The sequence below is a fragment of the Taudactylus pleione genome, unplaced genomic scaffold, assembly GCF_031769625.1.
Source record: "Taudactylus pleione unplaced genomic scaffold, aTauple2 ptg000018l, whole genome shotgun sequence".
Classification (NCBI taxonomy): Eukaryota; Metazoa; Chordata; class Amphibia; order Anura; family Myobatrachidae; genus Taudactylus; species Taudactylus pleione.
The window spans coordinates 6,418,773-6,441,775 of record NW_028284420.1 but is presented as its reverse complement, the minus strand read 5'-3'; the positions used below and the strand labels follow the sequence as shown (position 1 = coordinate 6,441,775).

General features: G+C 42.2%; 1 protein-coding gene across 1 annotated transcript in view; it reads right to left on the bottom strand.

Annotated features, from left to right (window-relative positions):
• Nucleotides 1-23,003, bottom strand: part of LOC148540635 (inactive phospholipase C-like protein 2) — a 162,628-nt gene that overhangs the window by 75,131 nt on the left and 64,494 nt on the right. Inside the window, exons 2-3 of the mRNA XM_088442459.1 lie at nt 1,691-4,171; nt 171-374 (exon numbers count right to left, since the gene is read on the bottom strand). Coding sequence (XP_088298585.1) covers nt 171-374; nt 1,691-4,171 — 2,685 coding nt within the window. The remainder of the gene's footprint in view (nt 1-170; nt 375-1,690; nt 4,172-23,003) is intronic.

Genomic DNA, 23,003 nt, shown 5'->3' with positions numbered 1-23,003 from the left:
AGGGTTTCTAATGAATGCCTACTGTAGAAGGTCCTAAGAAGCATTAATGGGAGGTTTTACATCTGCCAGTAGTGCTCTTACGCTCAGAGTATTCAGCTATAACACACATCTCTCTGATAAACATAAATATACATCTCATTTTCACATTCATTGTACAGGTATACTCTTACCGCCTCATATGAAGTAAGAACCTTTTTTAAGAGATCAGGTACTGGGCCTTGTGCCTCCAACAGTGGGTACTGGGAATGGAGGTTGAGTGTAACAGTGAGAGGACTGTCGCTGTTCAGAAGCCATGCGGACACAGTAAGGATACACTGCTTCATGTTAGCGGCTGGGCTTAGGCCACACAACTCCTTGAATGAGACCAAAGCATTCTGTAACAAAAACAGAGAACTAAGGATGAGTTTTTTAATTAATTTTAGTTAAAAAATAAGGGTCGTTTTTACCTTTTTTTTAAAAAAAAACCTTTAACCGACTGCCCTGTTAAAAGTATACCTGGTACCCAAAAGACATGGGTATGTAGGCAAATATAGTTACAATATATACTGTCACCAAAAATGTATCTTCCTTCCACCATTATTCTCGTGGGAGTGGGTCCAACAATATGGATGAGCAGCATGCTAAGTAAACCCAAGAAATGTTGTTATCACTGTTTTACCATCACTGGTCTGGCACAGATGTGCATTTTCTGTATCAGTAGGAAGCATTGACAGTGCTAATGTAAAGTAGATGGTGGTAGCGGTGGAAAACCAGATGGCTGTCCAGATGAGTAATTTGCATACTGGGCACACAACTTGCACACTTCTCCTGGGCTAAATGTGTGGAGATGGGCAGTTTTTTGTAAAATACGTTTCTACAGTCACTGCTCATTTAAATTGTGCAAGTTGAGTTGCTTACAGGGGATGCAGTCATAATCACACCACAATGTCGACAGTTATGATGTCATCATTGTCAAAATGTTGACATTGAACATGTTACCATCTGCAGAATGTCGACGTGAAATGCCGACATTCTGCGAACACCAGAGGGCTAGGGTTAGGTTACAGGATGGGAAGTTAGGGTTAGGCACTAGGGGGAGGTTTAGGGGTTAGTGATAAACACCATTGGAAGCGCTGCAGGATCAACTGAAGGTCAACGTCAGCTGACCTCCGACTTGGAAGACATCACTAGAGCCACCAGACTCGCAAACCAGGTAAGTCATCACTGGACCACCAGGGATGTTTTGTCGAAATTCTAATTATATCAGTGTTGACATGATGAATGTCGAAGTGGTCAATGTCAACATGCCAATGCCGACATTCTCGTGGTAACATGATGGAATTTCGACAAAATTTCACCAAACCCGGGTACAGGATCTTTTAAGTATCAGTAAGTGTGGTCTTCTTGTGCCCCTCAGCACAACCTAATTGCTGCAGAAAAGGTTCTCTCAGGACAGACTTGAGTTTCGCTAGCAGAATGATCCAGTATTAGTGTGTTATAATTACAATACAAAAAAAAAGCTATTTGTGAAACTCTGTATTAAGACTCCTGGAGAGCTCCGCAGTATTTTAATAACCCGTTCAGCTTAGTTTAATTAAAAGGCCAGAGCAGGAGAAAGGCAAGAGAATATAAAAAATATATTGTGGAAAAAACATGTTTGAAGGTATAAAGCTTTTGAAATGATTATAAAAACAGTGTGTAAATGCATTACCTGGACATTTTCTCGAAGATCAGTTGCTTCTCGTAGAGGCTGAGTAGCCGTCCTAAACACTTCATCAATAGCTTTGATTCCTGTAGTCTTTGTTGACGTATATTCACGAACCTTTTTTCCCTTGCGCACAGAGAGCCCCCTCTTGTGAGCCTTTCCTCCACCTCGCCGGTTGGTAATAGCAATGTGGACAAACAAAGTGGTGTTTTGAAGAAATTCTCCTGTCAAAGACTGCAAAGGAACATGTCTAAAGCCAGTTTGCAAACACTCAAATGGGATAGTATATTGGGCTATGAACTCATCCCCAATGTAGTCATCATCTAGAACCACAAACCGCAGGATAGCCAACTCTGGAAGATTTATGTGAAACTCGAAGCTTTCATCAAATATGGGATTATCTCCATTCTGTGTTACCGTCTTTGTCCGGTTTTCTGCACAATCAGCAGGTATTCCATGTATCTCTACATACACATATGGTTCCACCACATCACCCTTAGCACCCGACCCTTTAGGTTTTGGGAGGTTTTGCCCACTAATAATTTTGAGATGTAGCAGCTGAGCTGAGACACCAGGCAAAGAGTCCTTAGCATTGGCGCTGAAATATGATACTTCTTCCCTCATTATTGAGGGTCGTAGGACATAGCCACAGTTTCCATTCTGGCGGAACCATCCAGTATTCAGGTCCATCATAAGTCCTGGAGTTTGGTAATTCATGGCCACAATTTGACAACCACACTTCCAGAAGTCTTGTGGATTCATATTGCTAGAGTCTATTCGCATTGAACTTGGGTACACCCTTGAAAGGAATCTTTTGTTATACTTAACAAACTCTTCAGGGTACTCATTGGCAAAGCGACTGGCAGTGACCTCATTAAACGAGCACACTTGCCAGTATTTTTGGTTTCTTCTAGATATTTCAAAGTCCTTAAAATGTATTGATTGGCACAGGTTAACTTGGTCTGATAGTTCTCTACAGAGACGCAACTTTCTGTGACCAGATCCATTGAGATGCTCTCTGTCATCATGTCCGAGTCTCCTGGCTATCTCCATGCCTTCATCTTCATCGGTCACATCCCCCTCTGAGTCAGAGATATCTGGTGGCAGCTTTTTACCTTTTATTAGAATCTTGCCTTTAAGTTGTTCTGGGGAAGGCAAGTAATTTTCATCAGGACATGGTGGATTCTTGTAAAGTTTGTCTCCAAGAATCTTTTTCAAACATTGAACCATGATACGCTGTTGTCTAACAGAGCAATGAACTACCAGGCAAAGAATCAAAGGGTACTCTGAAGCTTCAAATGCATATTTGTCTATGACACTTATAACACTTCGGAAAGCCACCTGTGATACCATAGAGAGACCAAGGTATATAAGAGGTTCATTATCAGGACCATCCCAAACTACAAGTTCAATACTGCGACACCCCATTTTAAGGGCATGTATGTACCCACTGATATCTGATGTACCCCAGTAGTGGTCTTCTAGTTGACATGCAGTGTGAGCAGAATTTATGTAGTAATGAGATAATGGTCTAGATGTGTCTTGACAAACCACTTTATGAATAGGGTCAAAGATATTACAGTCTGAAGAAAGGAGATAGCGAGTGAACCCATCAATTGTAAGGTAACCTTTTTCACGTCCTTCTTTAGAGGGTTCATACTTACTGATGATTTCCAGAGATGTGTTTTCATTAACCTCTTCCATACCTTGTTCCACCTCCATGAAGATCATAAGGTCTTTTAAGTCCAAGTATTCTTTATTGCTAGAAAATTGCACCAGTAGAAAGAAGACCTCAGGTCTGGTACACAGATCACAGTAAGCCTCTATAAACACATCACAGGTAACATTACCTCTACATTTTTCACTGACTTTCTGAACTTCTTTAAACTTTAACTCTACAGTTGCTGTCTTCATACCTGGATTAAGCCCTGTGATAAATTGAATGGCTCTAGACAATGGAATCTGACCTTGTTTTTCTACATCTGCAATCTCAAATAGAGATGAGATCCACAGAGTCCTCAAGCTTGTTTGATTGGCTCCTGGAACATCTGGAGTGTGCTTTCCATAAGAAACCAAGTACCTAAGCCCCATCACCCAAGTGTTAACAATGTCAGCTGTACTGGCAACAAGATCCAGTGATTCATAGTTCTCCCCATAAATGATAGAAAAGGCACATTCTTCCGGAAACTGGTCAGACAAGCCATTGCTTCTCAGAACTGGAGTTTTCTTACCTACACGCACCTCTCGAATAGATTTTATCTCCAGTTTGGCTTTCTCTGAATCTTTTTTAGAAGGCTCCCACCGTAGAAAACGCATATCTGGGTCAAGCAGGAAAAAACGATTGTACATCCTAGAGTTGGAGCGCACTTTCTTCATCTCACATCCTTCCATCATAAAGGAGATGCACGCAGCAGTACTGTTAATCTTCCGGTTACTGGGCATTGTGCTGAAAGACACGGTTTTCTTTTGCTTCTGTCGGGATCCATCCTATGAAGGACAAAGAAGTGGGTCAAGAACTTTTCTGCTTACAACACAACACAAGTGAAGTCCCATTCTGGAACTTAATATGCAAGTGTAATGTTTACATACTGTATAACTATCTTTAGTTGCTGTTGCAGTTTAAAATTCAGAGCAGCATTCTCTGTCTCTCCAATGCAGTTGTGTTACATATTTGTGCTATAGGCTATATCTCCTCTTTCACGGACATATACAAGCTACTATGAAATCAGAGTAGCAGATACCATGAGTCACAGCCACTGAATGAGGTAACTATTTCCCTTCCCTACATTTATTCTGAGGATTTGCATAATGAATCTTCAAAAAATAACTAACATTCATCGTCAATCTTCCTATATCTATGAACACACAGAAGCTAAAAGTGACATTAAATAAAATAAATATGAACATAGTATAATCATGATGACTAAATATTTATGTGCCGCTATGTAAACTGTAAGAAAAACATACCACTGCATTAAAGTGCATTCCCCTCCTATACATGACTAAAAAATTGCCCCTTGTCCCCTTGCCACTAAATCTCACTGCAGCTGTGACATGCATCTCTATCACCCCCCTGGGCATCATTAAATCCCACAGATTAAGCAGAACTAATGAGCCCATTTACAGCGAGATAAGCAGAGATTGCTAGCTAATGATCCCATTTTGGAATAAACAAGCAGGCTTCTTCTAGATTTTATACCTATTAACCCATTGACAGCACAATCAGGAGGCCCCTCACGTTATCAGTCAGACTTGTGTAATAGAACAAAAATACGGGCAAAGATGAGGCGGGTGAGTCATGTCACTAAACTCAACATTTATGATTTAAGGGTCACAAAAATAAAGAATGTCAAGGTTTAGAATTCTTAAAACAGTCTGGGATTTATTAAGAGGAGATTTAAAAACATATTCATTTATAGCACATTAAAAAAAATATACACACACGGAAGGAGCTAGTAGTTAATATTCATGTGGAATGGACATAATTGCTCTGTGCTATACATATTTATTATTCTAAAAAGTACATCATATTTTTTATTCTAAAAAGTACATAGCTGCTAAATGTATGTGGTAACAAGTTCTCCTTGACTCATATCCAGAAATAACTGATAGAATCATCCCTTTTTCTCTCACACAGTTGAACCTTGAAGTGGGACCACCCATCCAGCTTGTAAAAAGACAAGTCTGTAAAATGGCTGAATGGCTCTTTACTACTGTACTTTACATCACATATAATATATTGTCAAATGTTGCTGGGCATCTATCCGATATATCAATTTTGGCTAGTCTAATGTATAATCTGCTCATACTAGTTCCACATGAACGGAGAGAATATTAGAATGATAAACACAGCATCAATTATTAACAATTAGATAAAAATGAATGTGGTTGCAAAAATGATAGAATGTGAATTTTAGACCAAGGAGCTTAGGGTCTGATTCAGAGCCGCTCGTAAGCGGCCGCTCGTTCGTTCCGAGCGATGTTTGCACAACTGCGCATGCGTTCGGATCGTAATACGCATGCGCGAACCAGTCAGTGCGGCCGAAAATCATTTGTTCGCTAAATAGCGAATACCTGCTATTTTGAGTGACAGGAGGAGGCGTATGTGGATGGTAACAGGGGAAGGTGCTTGAAAACGGGGAGTGGAGATCAGAACGCAGGCGTGCCAAAAGGTAAAAACGGGCGTTTTAAGGGTGTGCATAATTAATACAGCAGCGTCATTGACCACGTCACTGGGTTATTTTATAGTTAGAACTGCTCGCAAGATTGCGGTAGGAAAAACCAACCACAAGAATAGCGAGCAGTTCATACGCTGGTCGATGTACTCGATTAATCAAATAAATAGCGGACATGACGTAGGATGCGAGCGGCCAGGGGGCGTAGTTTCCCAAAAAACGACCGCAACTTTTGTTCGCTCGTTCAGACATAGAGGCGTGAACAGACCGCAAAGAGCGAACGGTTCATTTGAATAGCCACCCCTTTTTTCTGAACGAGCGAGCGCAAATAGCGTCCGGCTCTGAATCAGGCCCTTAATTTTTTCTTTACTTTTTGTACTTTATCAAAGGGAACAGTAGGCCTGATTGGAGTTTGTACGCAAACCCGATGGTTTATGTACAAACCCGATGGTGGGGCGCCTGCACATGAGCAGGACCTGTTCTGCACATGTGCAGAAGGGTCCTGTGTGATTGCACGCATTGTTCCCTAATACGGAGCGCCAGTTGGGGGCGGGGAGGGTGCGGTGACTGGGTCCGTTCCACAAAATGGAGGCATGTTGTCTCAGTTTTGTGGGAGAGCTTCTTAGGATGCAGATTTCATTGCCCCTGCAGCGTGACCAGAACGGCCATCCTGAGAAATCTGAGGGTTACTCAGATGGCCGATGTTCACGCAAGCGATACAGTGGCTGCGTCTCCTGACAGAAGCATGCAGGAGGTGTCTATTTACACAAGACGCCTCCTGCTGCTTTTGCATATTAGAGCACAGCCTGTGTTACTCCGTACAAATGTGAAACAAGCCCAGCGTTCATTAACTTAATCTGTAAAAAAGCGACGATATGCAATATATAAGGATGATTATGAAGTGTTGCAAATGGATTTGGAGACGTAATCTAATGGTTCCAATTACCCCATAACCACTTTCCCCTGTGGTCGGGAACCTCATGTTCACCTAAAGGGACCCAAAGGGTCAAGAAGGTGTCCTCCATTGACTCGTTTGACCACAGGTAAGCACTGGTTACAAACTACATGCAAATTGATAATTTAAAAAAAAAATAACAAATAAATATCAGGCCTTGCATACTATCTCATCTTCCATACAGCATCCTAAATCCAGTATCTTTTTTTGTGGTCACAGAGACAGACATGCCTCATCAGTTTCAGATATAAATTACCCACAGCTAAAAATACTGCAAAGCATTGAAACATATACTGAGATACATGATGTATTATAGTATAAAGTAGTATTTTTGATCAGTCAGTCACTGGGTAGATCGCTATTGTGGTCGCTGTTGAGTTTTTATCCTCTCACATTTTCTACTATTCTAGTCTTATCCCTCTTCTTTCTTCCTCTATTCCCTTTGTCTCCATCTCCCCCCTCTCTCTCTATTCCTATCTTCTCCCTTTCCGTCTTCTCTCTCCCCCTATTACCGCCTTCTCCCTTCGCTTCTCCTAGTCCCATCTTATTCCTCTCCTATCTCTCACCATTCCTATGTTCTCCCTCTCCCATCTCCCCCGATTCTATTCTTCTTCCTCTCTATTTTCTCCTTCTATTTTAGTCTTCTCCTTATCCTGTCTCCTTCTATTACCATCTCCTCACTCTCTGTCTCCCCCTATTCCAATTTTATCTCTCTTCCCCTATAACCGTCTTCTCCCTTTACCTTCTCTTCTCCTATTCCCATCTTAGGGCCTGATTCAACAAGGATCGCTAATCTGGTTATACGCACGCAACTGCGTTGCTAATATCAGCGGTGATTTTTAATTGTTTGCAATCGCATTTCGCTCGCAGCCTAACATAAGGATGCCCACTTCCCCTTACTCACATCCGTATACTAGGGCAACATAGAGAAACATCGAGTAACATGGGACCCACACGCACAGTTAAGGCAGGTCAGACCTCACTCAGGAATTGCTAACTTCAGTGCACGCAATGAGATCTCAGGAGGCGTCTGGTATCGCAGTGGCTAATTTATGCACGCAAAAAGGTGTTGAAACGCACTGGCACGCCTGCGTAAACCCGACCATCCCCCCGTCACCCACAAACTGCACTTCATGTCAATCACTCTGTCATGAGTCTGCATAGCCTCTGCGTATGCAGTTCTGAAAGCAGCGTCTGGCTCGTGCACGTGCGCTGCGATGCATACGCATGAGTAGTGCGAATTAATCGATGAATTGCGCACGTATTAGCAACTGCATTCCTTGTTGAATCAGGCCCTTATTTCTCTCCTATCTCTCCCTATTCCTATGTTCTGCCACTCCCATCTCCCCAGATTCTTTTCTTTTCCCTCTCCATTCTCCCTTTTTAATCTAGTCTTCTACTTATCCTGTTTCCTTCTATTCCCATCTTCTCAATGTCTCCCCCTATTCCCATTTTATCTCTCATCTATCTTCCCCTATAACCGCCTTCTCCTTCTTTCATCTCTCTGTTTCCGTCTTCTACCATTTCTGTCTCCCCCATTCCCATTTTCTCAAGTTCAGTTCTCCCCTATTCCCATCTCCCTTTTATGTCTTCCCTATTCCCATCTACTCCCTCTTTTATTTCCTTATTCCTTTTTTCTCCCCTTATTCCTGTGTTCTCTTTTCTTCCATTTCCCCACATTGCCGTCTCCATTTAATTCTGTCTTCTACCTCTCTCTTCTCCCCAATTCCCATCTTCTCCATCTTTTGTCTCCCCCTCTTCTGTCTGCCCTTATTCCCATCTCTCCCTCTCCCATCCTCCCCTATTCCCGTCTTTTCCCTCTTCCAGGTCCCACTATTACTGTCTTCACTCTCTCCCATCTCCCCTTATTCCAGTCTTCTCTCTCCTGTTTCTCCTTATTCTCGTCTCCTCCTATTCCCGTCTTCTCCCTCTCCCCCTCTTATTAGCATTTAACCCCTCAATTCCTTTAATAATGTATCCCATTTCAGCACCCCCTAACGTTCTACTATATATGCATAGTGTGTATTTCTTAAACACAGAGGGTCTCATTCAGACCCGCTCGCGAGCGCTGAACGCTCGCAAGCGGGTCGATGTTTCCCAAATGCGCATGCGCGAGTCCCTAATAACGACGGGGTAGCCGTCGTTATGGGTCTCGCACCAAAGGGGGCGTGCTGTTGATGATGATTGACAGCACGCACCCTTTGGTGGGCGTGCCGGGGCGTGGCTGCCCAGACGGAGGCGTTCCCATGGGAACGCCTACCGTCTGGGTCCGGCCCCACTGACATCACTAGTGATGTCAGTGGGAGTGAGTTTGGCTCTGATAGAGCCAAAATCACTCCAGGGCTTGCGGCAACGAGACCCTACCGCAAGGGTCTCGTCGCAAGCCCGATGGTCGCGATGGTCTTGACCATCATCATGGACGCTCGCATAAGCTGTGGGTGGTAACCCACAGCTATGCGAGCGTCCAAGAGGCTGCCTCTCAAAAAAAAAAAACACTTTCTGATTCAGAGTGGGCGCTCGTTCAGAGCGTCCGGCTCTGAATCAGGCCCAGATTCCCATGGCTGCAGTATAACAACAAATTTCTACAATATCAAAATTACATTTGTTCTTGTGCATCTACAACTTTTCATCCCACAATTTTATTAGCTCTTGCAGAAGCTGCCTGACACTGGGTTCCATACTTTTCCATTTTAGAACTCCCCAGCACTATCCCATAAATGTATAGGTAGCACAATTATTACCAAAGATTTAATCTATTACTTTACAATTTTCTACAGTAAACCTCATCTAAAACCATTTTCTGTTGAAGACATTATTTGATCCAAGTCCTTCTGCAGTGACTTCCTGCCATGTGTTAACTATCTTATAAAGCTTAGGGCTTAGGGCGGTACATCCTGCCACTAATCGGGTAAATACCAGTGTTAATTACACCGGTATGTACTTAGAATTGCGATTAAAATCGCAAAGGACAGCTCTACTGGTAAGAGCTGCCGCTTGCGATAGATAATGCTAGAGGGACTTCCCAGGTTAATTACCCAGAAGTCACTCTGCGCATGCAAAGAACAGCGCGCACTGCCGCGGGGAACACTGGGAAGGATCCGATTGGTGTTGTTAGCACATTATTATTATTATTGTTTATTTATATGGCGCCACAAGTGTTCCACAGCGCCTTCCAAAGTACATATACAAATAAATGAATAAGAAACCAGTGACTTACAGTACAATACAATGCAGGACAAAAACATGGTGTATACACATTGCTGCATTAGCGATCATAACACTCTAATAAGCAACAAGGAGCAAGCAACCAGGTGTTAGTGAGGAGTAGATGAAAGTAATAAGTAAGGAGAAGCACAAGAGGATAGAGGGCCCTGCTCATGAGAGCTTACATTCTAAAGAATTACATTACTGAGTGTCAGCCTCTTCGTCAGCACTGAAAATAATTTGATATCACCACGATATGCGGGGTTCAGAAATGATAGTTTATGTTCCTGTTGCCAACAATTATAAAAAGACCTCTTAATATTATTTAGTTGTAAATGTACACTTCCCTGAGTTAGAGCAACAGCATGTTATGGAGTATATGTTATTGCTGTGCAATCTGTATTCATGGCCGTAGAGTCGACTCGGGCCCCATTAGTAATGGTGACGTGGCCTAATCACAGGAGGCTTGGCCACATCCCCTTAGGGTAAAAACCATACGCTGGCGAAGGGGCGCTGTGAGACCCTCAGCTCAACACAAAACCAGAGGGGTTGTGGCGCAATCAGTCTGATCGCTCCCTCCCCTTGCAGAGGAGGGGAGACTGCTGCTGCTATGTGAGCTGTCCTTTGCGATGCTGCCAGGCAGAGGGACTTCCGGGTTGAACACCCAGAAGTCCTTCTGCGCATGCGCAGAAGGACGCGGGCCGCGGGGGCTCATGGGAGGGATCCGATCGGATCCCTCCCAGCCCCGAGCGTCGCGCTAAGAAGCCCATAGGCTTCTATTGGGTAACGTCACCTGAAGGTGGCGTTACCTAGCGACGCGAAGCAGCAGAATGCGCTTAATACATATGGGGAATGCGGTAAAACCCCCGAAAACTGCATTTTCGGGGGTTTTACCGCATTTTGCCATTAATACATCTCCCCCATACTGCCACCACCTGCGACTTCACATTAGCCACAGCTGCAGAGTTAGGCTTAGCGTACTTATCGGCGGAACAGTCACACCAGTGATTGTCAACGTTGTTAGTAGTTGATATTTCATCAGTGTTTACATACTCAATGGCTACATGGCCAATGCCGACATTCTAACAGTTGACAATATATACTGTACCCAACTTTATAGGAAACTGCTCTTTGTTTCCAATGTCAATTTTCCAGAACTTCTTGTCATTAGGTATATACAGTAACTACAAGAATACTTATTTAAAATGTTTTTGAAAAGTGTCACATTTGGCTTCTGTGCATCAAAAACAGCAGTCAAGTAGCTTGTTTTGAGCTGATTAATGAATTAATGGTTTTCGTAGTTCCCTTAGGAGGAGCGTTTGTGATAAAATATCACAGTTTTATATCTCCCCTTTCTTACCAACCCTGAATTCCAAAATGGAAGAGCCATTTAACATCTGGTGTGCCCATCACATAGAAAATATAGGCTTGCTTATTAATAAGTCCACTAAGAGGCCTCTCATGTTCCAGGAAGCTAGAGAGCGTTACCCCACATTGGCAGCATTCCACCTTGCTTTTTTACAAGCCCAACACTATATTATTTCTATTGTACAAGTTTTCTCAAATTTAGATTGGGGTAATCCTATAGATACTCTTTTATGAAGTTTATCAATGACAGCAAGAGCCATTTTTATAATTTATACTGGTCTCCGCCCTACATTTATACATGATACATCTCCTACAAGTCTTACCTCTTGGTTCTCTCGATTCCCTAATTTATCTGCCGATGACCTACTCCGATCCCATGCCGAGGCTTGCACACTACTACCTTATTTTCCCTACACTGCAATTTATTTGAACATACTAATAGAGCCTACCTTTCCCTACTCCAGAGGTTTCTGACTGGAGACTCGCCAAATTCAAATTGTTACAAATGTGGAACTCAGTCAGCAGATTTGCAACACTGCCTTTGGTCATGTCCCATGATTTGAGGCTTTTGGCTCCAAGTTCGTGCCTATTCTATAGATAATTTGGTCAATTATATCTCTTTTACACCTGAATGGGCTCTGTTTAGAATACTTCCCCATCATATTCGCATTACACAGGGTGGTAGATGCCTCTTGCTGGCATTAAGTATGGCAGCTTGCAAGGCTATCCTGCAGACCTGGATACACCCTCTCCCTCCTTCACTATCGCTTTTGAAAGCTAAACTACACTATTTGTTTAGAATGATCAAGGTCACCTTGGACAAGGAACTTTAAACTGAAAAGTTCTTTCTTATGTGAGAAAGCTACATAGTTACACTTTCTACCACTATGAGGACACAAATCCATCATAGCATGAAAGATTCATCCTGGTACCTTTCACAACTTGCAGCTAATGACCCTCCAATACAACTATAGACTTGGGATTGTAAGAACACACACTGGCGCAACAAGCTGCCAAAGTCTATAAACCAATGTCCCCACTGAGAACAATAAATATAAGCAAAACAAAAGAAGTGGTTATACACACAGGCGCTAAAAAAAATCAATTATATACACAAAACATAAAGAATAAAAAATAAAAGTCTCTCATATATTCCTCCTTTAATCCGTTTTCCTTGAATTCAATAATTCTTATTGATGCAATTCAAGTCCCATATTCCTCCAGAGCATATATGTAAGGGAGACAAGAAAGGAGAGAAGGAAACCGCAATATAGTGTAGTCATTTTCAATTTAATAAATAAATAAAAGTCCAAACAAAATATTTTCTATGGTGATTTTTCAACAAGAAAACAAACGATTGTAAAACTATAGGCACTTTCTGGGATCACCCCATTGAATGGCCTGGGTTTGGGACCATCTCCACCCTTCCTGCCTGCAGTGAAATCCGGACCAGCTCATCCTCCCTGAGCTCCAGCAATAGCAGCTGGGATTTATCTGCTCTTAATTATTAGAAACTTGGAACTGTGTCTGGCCGGCCGTACCAGAGGCTAATAGGGACAAGGGGGATCGTCCGGAGATCCCCCGTTTGTGTTCTCTTGAAGCACCACATCTGGTGCCATACACGGCACAGTCCCAACCTTTTACTTCTTTGGATATTATTTGTATTCTGGGTGATCCCAGAAAGTGCCTATAGTTTTTACAATCGTTTGTTTTTTTGTTGAAAAATCACCATAGAAAATATTTTGTTTGGACTTTTATTTATTTATTAAATTGAAAATTACTACACTACTGTATATTGCGGTTTCCTTCTCCTTTCTTGTCTCCCTTACATATATGCTCTGGAGGAATATGGTACTTGAATTGCATCAATAAGAATTATTGAATTCAAGGAAAACGGATTAAAGGAGGAATATATGAGAGACTTTGATTTTTTATACTTTATATTTTGTGTATATAACTGATTTTTTTAGCGCCTATGTGTATAACCACTTCTTTTGTTTAACTATAGACTTGGGACTGCGTTTATTTCTTATGTAGATATTGTGAGCGTGGGTGGGGATGGGGGAAATGGAGAGACACCTCCTTTCTATTGCTTTTATAATTCTTTTGTATCATCTTATCTTGTACTGGATCTCTGTGATGGAGCCTATTGGCTCTGTATTTTCACTGTGATGGTGATGTTATGTGTCTTAAGTACTGTTACATTATTGTTTATAATTGTTTTGTCCTATGTACTTGTACTATTGTCCATTGTAATATTTGAATCTGGGAGACTTGATGTTTCAATAAACCTTGTTTAAAAATATGCTATATGCATGGTTCTTATGCACTGGATGCATTTACATACATTTTTGAATGTATTCAGAATGCAATGTGCACAATACTTTTCCCATTCAATTCAATGGGGTTCCTGTGTGTGCACTACATGTAAAAGCCCCGTTGAAATTAATTGGAGAAGCTTTGTACAGAAATTAAAATAGCAACGTGCACCACTAAATCCAAAACCAGCATGGACTGGTTCCCCAATATTAACAGGCAAATCTCCATATTAGAAATTAAAAAAAAAAATTCTGAATATAGGAAAAATATAGAGGAACATTGGGAATTGGGTCCCCAAGCGGGATTTGGGAAGCTTTGCAATTAGGCAGTGCTTTATTTGAAGCTACAATAAGTTTCATGCAGATCATTGATGTAACAATAGAAGCAAAGATACCTGATTTCTACTGTAACTTTTTCCCCAGTAAAGACTGCCTGCACTAATCTATATGTCACTGCATTATTTCACTGACTCCTCAACTTCCCTGTCTGCTGTTAACTGTTTTTCAGTTTTAAAATTAAAGTTACGCTCAAACAAGGCATACATTGTAAGCATCAGTTACCAGATTCGGTGGCATCCTTGATGTCTGTCTCATTGCTCTATTAGCTAATAGCAAATGCCCTTCTCATTTCCATAAGTAAGAAGGTTACAGGAGAGAACCATTTCCATCAGGTTAGCCTGGTAAGCAGCTACAGTACAGAGCAGAGCCACAAAGGGCCATTACGAGTATCGGGAACCCTGGGGGAATGGCACATACAAGGTAAGTATGAGTTGTAAATAATTTATTTCTACCCAATACTTACTTTTTAGTTTTTGGCAGACATATCTTTTACAGGACTAAAAAGGTGCAGCATGCAGAATACAATTTAAGATATCTGCTCAGCCTATTTATTAAAGCAAGCTGGTAGACAAGCTACTTCTTCAATGTTTCTGGAAATTGTTATTAACTATTGTCAACCAATAGCTAGCATATCCAGCAGCCTTCATTTTTTTACATTGTCCAAGCCTATAACCTGGATAACTATGCAAATTAGGAGTAAATGACAGTGCAGGCAGACATATTTTAATACAGTTTGGAATGGGGTATATCAGGAGCAGACTGATTTACAGAACAGAAATCAGTATCCCTTCAAAATCACTTGAGATAATCATGAATGTGCGTGATTCCTGTTACTGCATCCGCAGCTGAATCACCCCCCTGAGATCACTCAGCAGACCAACATTGAAGACCATGTTTAGCAGGGCTGCCTTAATGGGGGGAATGCTGGGACTGGAGTCCAGTTCCTGGACAGAAGGTGGCCCACCCATAGTGGCACTGTGTGGCTACAATCAATCTCCCCTGCTGTTTGTAATCTCTGTATGCTAAGCTTTGCCAGGATCAAAGAAGGTGGATTGATTATGCTGCCTGCCACAGTTTGAATGTATCAAGTGTTGAGCTGCTCATGAGCCTGCCAGGCACTGTCACAGTGTATGAATTCAGCCCCTCAGCCCCAGAACCTGTGTACTTTAAGAGTGTCCCAGTTTTATGGGATTGTGTGACAGTGTGTGGCCATTACGAAGTTCAAACCTAGGCAGAAACCTAGTCCTGGTCAAACTACACCAGCATGCCAAATTTAGTGGAGCTAGGTACAAAACTCTGGCCGTGCATAAAGAACAAACAGACAGACACACATATAGATGTTATATTGCCACTATGTTTTCACCCATAGCAACCACAGGCTTCATTTAATTTTCTTAAGTTTATTGAAAACTATACTGAAAAAATGACAGGATCTTGGTGATTGCAGTTTTCATAAGTATCCCCACAGTTCCCACAATGACAAAAATAAACCAGCAATAATAGCTATTGGATTAAAATATCTTTCCCATTATTTATCTCAAATGAGGAACTGATCCATAAACTTTCAAAGCACATGCCCTCATGTCAGGGCCTCTTCCTGAGGGTGGGGTCCAGCAGTGTAAAAATAAAAGCCGGTACAATAGAGGGGTCACATCTGCTGTCAATAGAGACCCTGCAGGTCAGCACGGAGGCATATGTGAACATCTGTGTGTAGCAGCAGGAATGTCAGCATCCTGCAGCAGCATACAGGAAGGAGAAGGTTTGCAGTGCTTGTGTCTGGAGCAATAGTCCATTGTGTTAAGCATATGTGCATTTGTTTGTGTGAGTGATATATGTGTACATATTTGTTCAACTTCAATACTGTGCCTTGGACCAGGAATATTATACTATTATATATACTGTTAGTAAGTATAAAATGTAGTCTATTTTATGGCGTGTTATAACTGTACAACAGGAGTCGGCAACCCTAAGTACACATGCCAGTGTGACATGCATAAGCCTATACACAAGTCATGCCCTGGCACATCCTAATGTCAGCAGCATTCCTGCCAGCCTCAGGATTTTCTCATTTCAAAAAATAAAATCAGCTGTGCACATGTGCACATCTCATTCCCACTCCATGAGTTCTATGTGATAGCACTCAAAGAGAAGCACTGTGATGTCCCTGTCTGTGACTGCTGACACCACATGTACTGTACTATGTCTGCCTCAGAATGCCTTGCCATCAGCATCCTGGATCGCCAAATAGAATCGACAAAGGGATGACATGGCTAACCTACACAGTACACATACCAGTCAAAAATCTTACAACAGACTAATTTTTCCAGTTTTTTATTGAAATGTAAGTCCGATGAATAATCTGAAATGGTACAAAAATTACTGTGAAACTGCTAGAGGATAAAAGAAAAAAGCTTAGGTTAATAAAATTGGAAAAAAAAAATGTAGATTTCAGAGTTATAAAAAAAAGTGCCTTTTTCAGGGAACAAGTAGTGGGTTAACAACTTACAGCTGTTCTGGAGCAATGGAAATAAATTAGGTATTTCCAAATGAAAAATACTGGCTAAATGGTGAAGTTCGCTCTCTACTTAGGGAACGGGATAGGGCCTTTAGGTCTGGTAACAAGGATGATTATCGAGCTGCTAGGCCCGATTTAAGGAGAGGAATTAGGCGGGCTAAAATAGACTATTCAGCTAAAACGGACGAGAAACTAAGTCAAAACATTAATTCCAGGCATATGACTCAATGTATGCATAATCTTACAGATTATAAGGTAAAAACAGCTGATGTTAGGAAGGTGAACAGTTCCTTGGTAGAGGATTTGAACATGATCTATTCTAGGTCAAAAGGAGATAACAATTTGAATGCTTTGATACTGGAGCAGAGGGTAGATGTGGATCCATTGCTGCTGGACGAACTGGCTGTGAGGCAGTGCCTGGGATCTGTGGACCCTGGAAAGGCTGCAGGTCTGGATGGCATCCAGGGGAAGGCCCTTAGGGAATGCAGCGACCAGTTAGCTGGGATTTATATGCTAATATTCATTTTTTCTCTGGCTTACTGTTTGGTCCCTAAATGTTTTAAGGCCACTACCATAATTCCTATCCCTAAAAACGGCTTACTAAAATGTTTAAATGTTTACATTTTAAAATGTTTAAAAAATATCGGCCGATAGCCTTAACTTCTCTGGTGATTAAGGGCCTCATTTATCAACGAGTTTATCACTCAAGACTAGTGATAAATATCACTTTTTATGATAAATGGTGCTCAGCCAATCAGCTCCCAACTGTCAACTGTTAGAAAAATGACAGTTGGCAGCTGATTGGCTGAGCCCCATTTATCATAAAAAGTGATATTTATCACTAGTTTTGAGTTATAAACTTGTTAATAAATGAGGCTGTCAATGCTTTGAGAGTCTGGTGTGGAAACATGTTAAATCACATTTCCCAAGTGGGTTTTACCCCCTTCAGTTTGCCTATAGAGCAAATCGTTCGATGAATGATGCTGTCTTGACTGGTTTACACCAGACTCAATTACATTCAGTAGATAGGGGGGCAGATGTATGAATGTCTGTGAAGTGATAAAGTAGAGAGTGATAAACGACCAGCCAATCAGCTCCCAACTGACATTTTTCAAACACAGCCTTTAAAATGACAGTAGGGAGCTGAGTGGCTGGACGGTTATCACTCTGCACTTTATCACTTTCCAGAGCTTAATACATCTGCACCAGGAATACTTATGTGAGAATTTTATTCACCGATTTAATTTTGGCATTCAAAACTATTGTTCTCGGTTCGTTGATTGCTAAGTTATTTTATTTGGGGATAAATAGTTTTACCTGTAGGTGGTTGTGGCCCTTTTTAATCAGAATGGCCCCAGTTGGTTAAGCTGGGTGGGACAGTTTCAAAGGAGGCAGATTTGAACGTAGGGGTTCCGCAGGGGTGCGTTCTCAGCTCGGTACTGTATTTGCTATTCACCTATAATTGCAAGTCAACTTCACAATCTGTTAAGATAGTCAAGTTCGCGGGTGATACCGCTATTGTTGGCTTAATAAGCAATGAGGATGAGTGCGCATACAGATGTGAGGTCAGTAGATTCTTTGAGTGGATCAAGGAGAACTACCTACTTTTGAACACATCCAAAATGAAAGAGATGGCTATTGATTTCAGGAAGCGGAATACAGCTCCCAAAGTACCTGTCTGTTTGGATGGGTTGTCCATTGATGGTGGTATCTTTTACATTTTTGGAGGTCTTTATCTCTAATACTTTAACTTTATTAACTCCGCTGTTTTGGTTAAAAGGGCGCAACAACGTTTCTTTTTTCTAAGACAATTAAAATCGTCTTTTGTGAGCAAAGATATCCTGCTAAATATTTACAGCAGCATCGTGGAAAGTGACCTGACCTACGGGATAGCAGAATTGCGTTATGGGAACTGAACTGTTGCAGAATGTAAGGCTTTGGATCGGGTAGTTAGGAAGGCTGGTAGAATAATTGGTGTTGTGTTAACCATTTTCTCAGGAAATCTACGATAAGAGGGTCCTGAAGAAATCGAAATCTATCTTGGAAGATCCCAGCCATCCAAACCATGTGATCTTTGAAAAAATACAGTAAAATAGGCGTTTTAGAGCTGTTTGTTCGTGCACAAAACGGTTGCACAATAGCTTCTCCCTACTACTGTGCGCATGTTAAATGATCAAAATGGTTTTGTTTGAATTTTATTGAAATGTCTTGTTGATTTTTTATTGGAACGCAACTGCTGTCTGCTCTGTTACTTGGTAATGTTTAAAATATTTTTTCTCCTATGATATCACTTGCTGTGAATGACAATAAAGGTATTCGTAAGCCTTGAAACATTTCCAATAGGTGCCCCAAATTCTGTTTTTATACTTGATTACAAATCTCCTGTCTATATTAAAGCAGTGTTGGAACAGGCTGTTATTACTCCCTCTGGAGCATTATTTAGACAGTATTATACTGCAGGAAGTAGTATATTGCTATCATAATGGTGAGAAAAAGGCGAGTAACAAATATAACAAGGAAAAGAGAAATTGCAAAGAAAACCAAGATGTTAGTGAGTACAGTTTTTCTGCACCATCAAAAAGCATTTGGAAACTGGACTGGACCTCTTCCTGACTGGAAGAGGTCTGGCAAACCCAAACCAACAACAGAATCTGGAAGACAGGTTACTGAGAGTCAACAATTTAAATTTACTTGAAAGGCGCCGGACAAGACAACAGCTTCATACACAGCTTAACGCTGGTCAAAGTAAACATATATCAGTTTCAACTATGAAGAGAAGACACTGAGCTGCAGGTTTCACTGATCGAGTAACAGTGAGCAAGCCATTGCCAAAATAAGAGGCTTGGGGTCATTAAGCACCACCAGTGGACTACTGAAGACTGGAAGAAGGTCTTATGAACCTATGAATCAAAATGTAAAATCTTTAGTTCATCATCAAAAATTGTTATAGGCGAAAGGATGGTTCTTCTATGTATGGCATAAACTATCAAACATGGAGTATGAAGTGTGTTTGATATGTGTCTTTTTTGCTTGATTCCGAGTCAGCGCCTTGCACAAAGTGACTGGCAGCCTCTGTATTTTGCCCGTACAATACCCTTTGGTCTACAGCTAATTAATCAAGGGTTTATCCTACAGCAAGATACTGACCCAAAACTTACCTCCAGGATATGTCAGAACGACCTTAGAGGAAAAGAGCAAGATAGTAGACTTAAGGTCTCTAGACCTAAACCCCACTAAGCTGGTTTGAGATCAACTGGACAGAAGGGTAAAAGCAATGCAACTTACAAGTGCAACACATATGTGAGAACTTTGCAAACAATATTTGATTTCCATTGTATAAAGAAAGTGTTTTCAGAGATTAAATTTGCAAAAGGATAACATTATTGTATGATTTTTTGATGTGTTGAATACTTTCAGAGAACAATTGGGAAAATAGGGGTGCTCTAAAAGATTTGACTGGAAATGTAAAACTAGCACACAGAGCTTAACTAGATTTTAGCTGGCGCAATATAATTTGAGACATTTTTAGATGTGTTTTGCCTAAAACCAACAATTGCATTTGTTGCATTGAACCATGCAACTGTCTATATGTCCTCAAGAATCAGACCCAGTGGCGTAACGTGGTGGGGTGAGCAGGGCACATGCCTGGGCACCGTCGGCAGCAGTCCAAGTCCGCAGCACTACACATTAAAACAAACACGCTGCACTACTTTGGGCACTGCAAAGGGGGCACTATATATTAGGTACTACTGGGGGCACTGCATAGGGGCACTACTGGGGGCACTGCATAGGGGCACTACTGGAGGCACACTATAAGGGGCACTACTGGGGCACTATATAAGGGGCACTGCATAAGAGGCACTGCATAAGGGGCATTACTTGGGGCACTATATACTGGGCACTGCTTTAGGGGCACTATATATTGGGCACTACTGGGGGCACTGCGTAAGGTTCACTACTGGGGGCACTGTATAAGGGGTACTACTGAGGGCATTGTATATGGGGCACTGCATTGGGGGCAGTGCATAATGAGCACTACAACAGGGGGCAATGCATAAGGATCACTTCTACTGGGGGCACTGCATAATGTGCACTACAACAGAGGGCATTGCATAAGGGGCACTACTACAGGGGACATTGCATGCGGGGAACTACTACAGTGGGCATTGTATGAGGGGCACTACTACTAGGGGAATTGCATAAGGGGCACTACTACTGGGGGCATTGCATGAGGGGCACTACTACTGGGGGCATTAAGGTGCATATGGAATGAGAAGGAATGTTCACAGAGTGACGAGAAATAGTTGTTTGTCATGTTGCCACTCCCCCCAATTCCAGTGGACACGCCTATGTTTTTGACGTGCGCACATGGGGGGGGGGGGGCATTTTTCATCTTGCCCTGGGCTCCAAATACCCTAGTTACGCCACTGATCAGTCCCCATATGATATTGGTAAGTTTATATAGTGTTGTATAAGGAAATGGAAATGTCAGTTATGGCAACACATCCCGACGTAGGTAACTCCAAAGAAGATCGGCGGTAAGGTAGGGACAGGATGTACCGGCATAGGCGGACCATCATCCGGACCGGGCTCTGACCTTCCTCCCAAATCAGTCAAAAAGACTATAAACATCAATGTCAATTTTTATGTTACCTGTTTATTATGCTTAATTTATCTACACAGCGCTCATTCCTACTTTTAAAAACCATTAACAATACTGAGCTGCTTTTACACTACAAGCGCATTGCACTCATCCATTATCTAACATCTAGCTTTGTACTTACCTTGGAAAGTCTTTTTAAGGCTTCAAAGGCTGCACACTCTAGTGCCCAGAGTCTATAACTCCGGCGCTTTCTGTCGGAGACTGCACACAGGCCCCCTCCTCTCTAGGAATGCCCCTGCTTAACATTTAATTAGGTGGCGCACAATGTAGGCAGTGGCACAGATAGGTGAGGTGGTGGTGGTCTGGGCGGATAAGGTAGTTTTTACCTGGGTCAGTTGCACATGGGGCAGGGAGAGAGAGGAGGCTGCTGGTCAGCGGCAGCAGCCTCTCTCCCCAGTCCAGCAGATGCTGCTTTGTGCTGGGCTGTGGAGTGTCCAGGGATGATGCTGCTGTCTCCTCTCTTTTCCTGCATATGTTAGGGGGGGACTGGACTGATCCCACCCTGGAGCATGCCTCCCTGAATTGTCCATGCCCCCCTCCCTGTACCAGTTCCTGTCCCCACTTTCGACGGCCTTGAATGTAGGAGCAAACTATCTGCAGCTATAGACACATGGGTTGAGTATGAGATCCCTGCGGTCGGGATGCCGCTAGTCAGAATATTGACAGCGGCATTGCGACAGTCAGAATCCCGATACCCATAAGGAAAGAAGGTAAAGGTGTCCACACACTGAACGACTCGCAAATGATGTGATGTCGTTAACGATTTCCCTTGAACTCCCCGGCAGCTCAGTCCTGGACAAACTATATCATGCATAAAGTGTTCATTTTGACAAATGATCTATCGTGCGTCCTTAACGATTCCAGTGCGTCATGTATGAGATTGGCAGATTTTGCCTGCAATAGGCAAGATCTGAAGATACGAAGGACGACACGCAGGTACGCATCTTTATCGTCAGTGGACACTCACGTTTTGCACAAATTTTGTACGATTTGTCATTCCGATACGCAGAAATCGGCAAATCGTGCAAAATATCTGACAGTGTGTGGGCACCTTAAGACTAACCCTTACTCCTACCCCTAACCCTCCCTCCCCGATGCCTAAACCTAACCTCCCCCCTTTGTGCCTAAACTTATCCTCCACGCACCCTAGACCTAACACTCCCTCCCGGTGCAAAAACCTAACCTCCCCCCTAGTGCCTAAACCTAACCTCCCTGCACCTTAAACCTAACCCTCCCCCTATTGCCTAACCCTAACCCCGCACTCTAACCCTCATCCTAATGCCCGATACTTACCTTCTGGATGCCGGCGGTCAGGATTCTGGTGCTGGGTTCCCAATGCTGTTGGGGATGTAGTCGGCATCCCGCACACCGGGATGCTGAGTACATCCCCATACATATATTATATTTCTTCTTAATAAAACTGAAAAATGCTGCCTAAGTATTCAGCTCCACGTTCACACAAATGAAAAATATTACCATAACAATTGACTTTCAATTAGCCTCTACCTGTGAATCATTGAAAAAGGTCAGCTTTTATGGATAAAAGACCCCCTATCTAAAATAACATTGGTCATACTGTGAAGCTGAAGGTTGTGAAAATAAAGACCAAAGAGCATTCAAAGATAATCTAACATTATGGGCTAAATGTAATAGCTTGCGGTCTTCAGCCACTGCGGGGATGTATGCGAGACTCCCCATATTTTTAAAGCGGCAATCATTTGAACCAGCTTGGTTCAGCCTTTAAAATGATTGTCACATTATAAATATGGGGAGACATACATA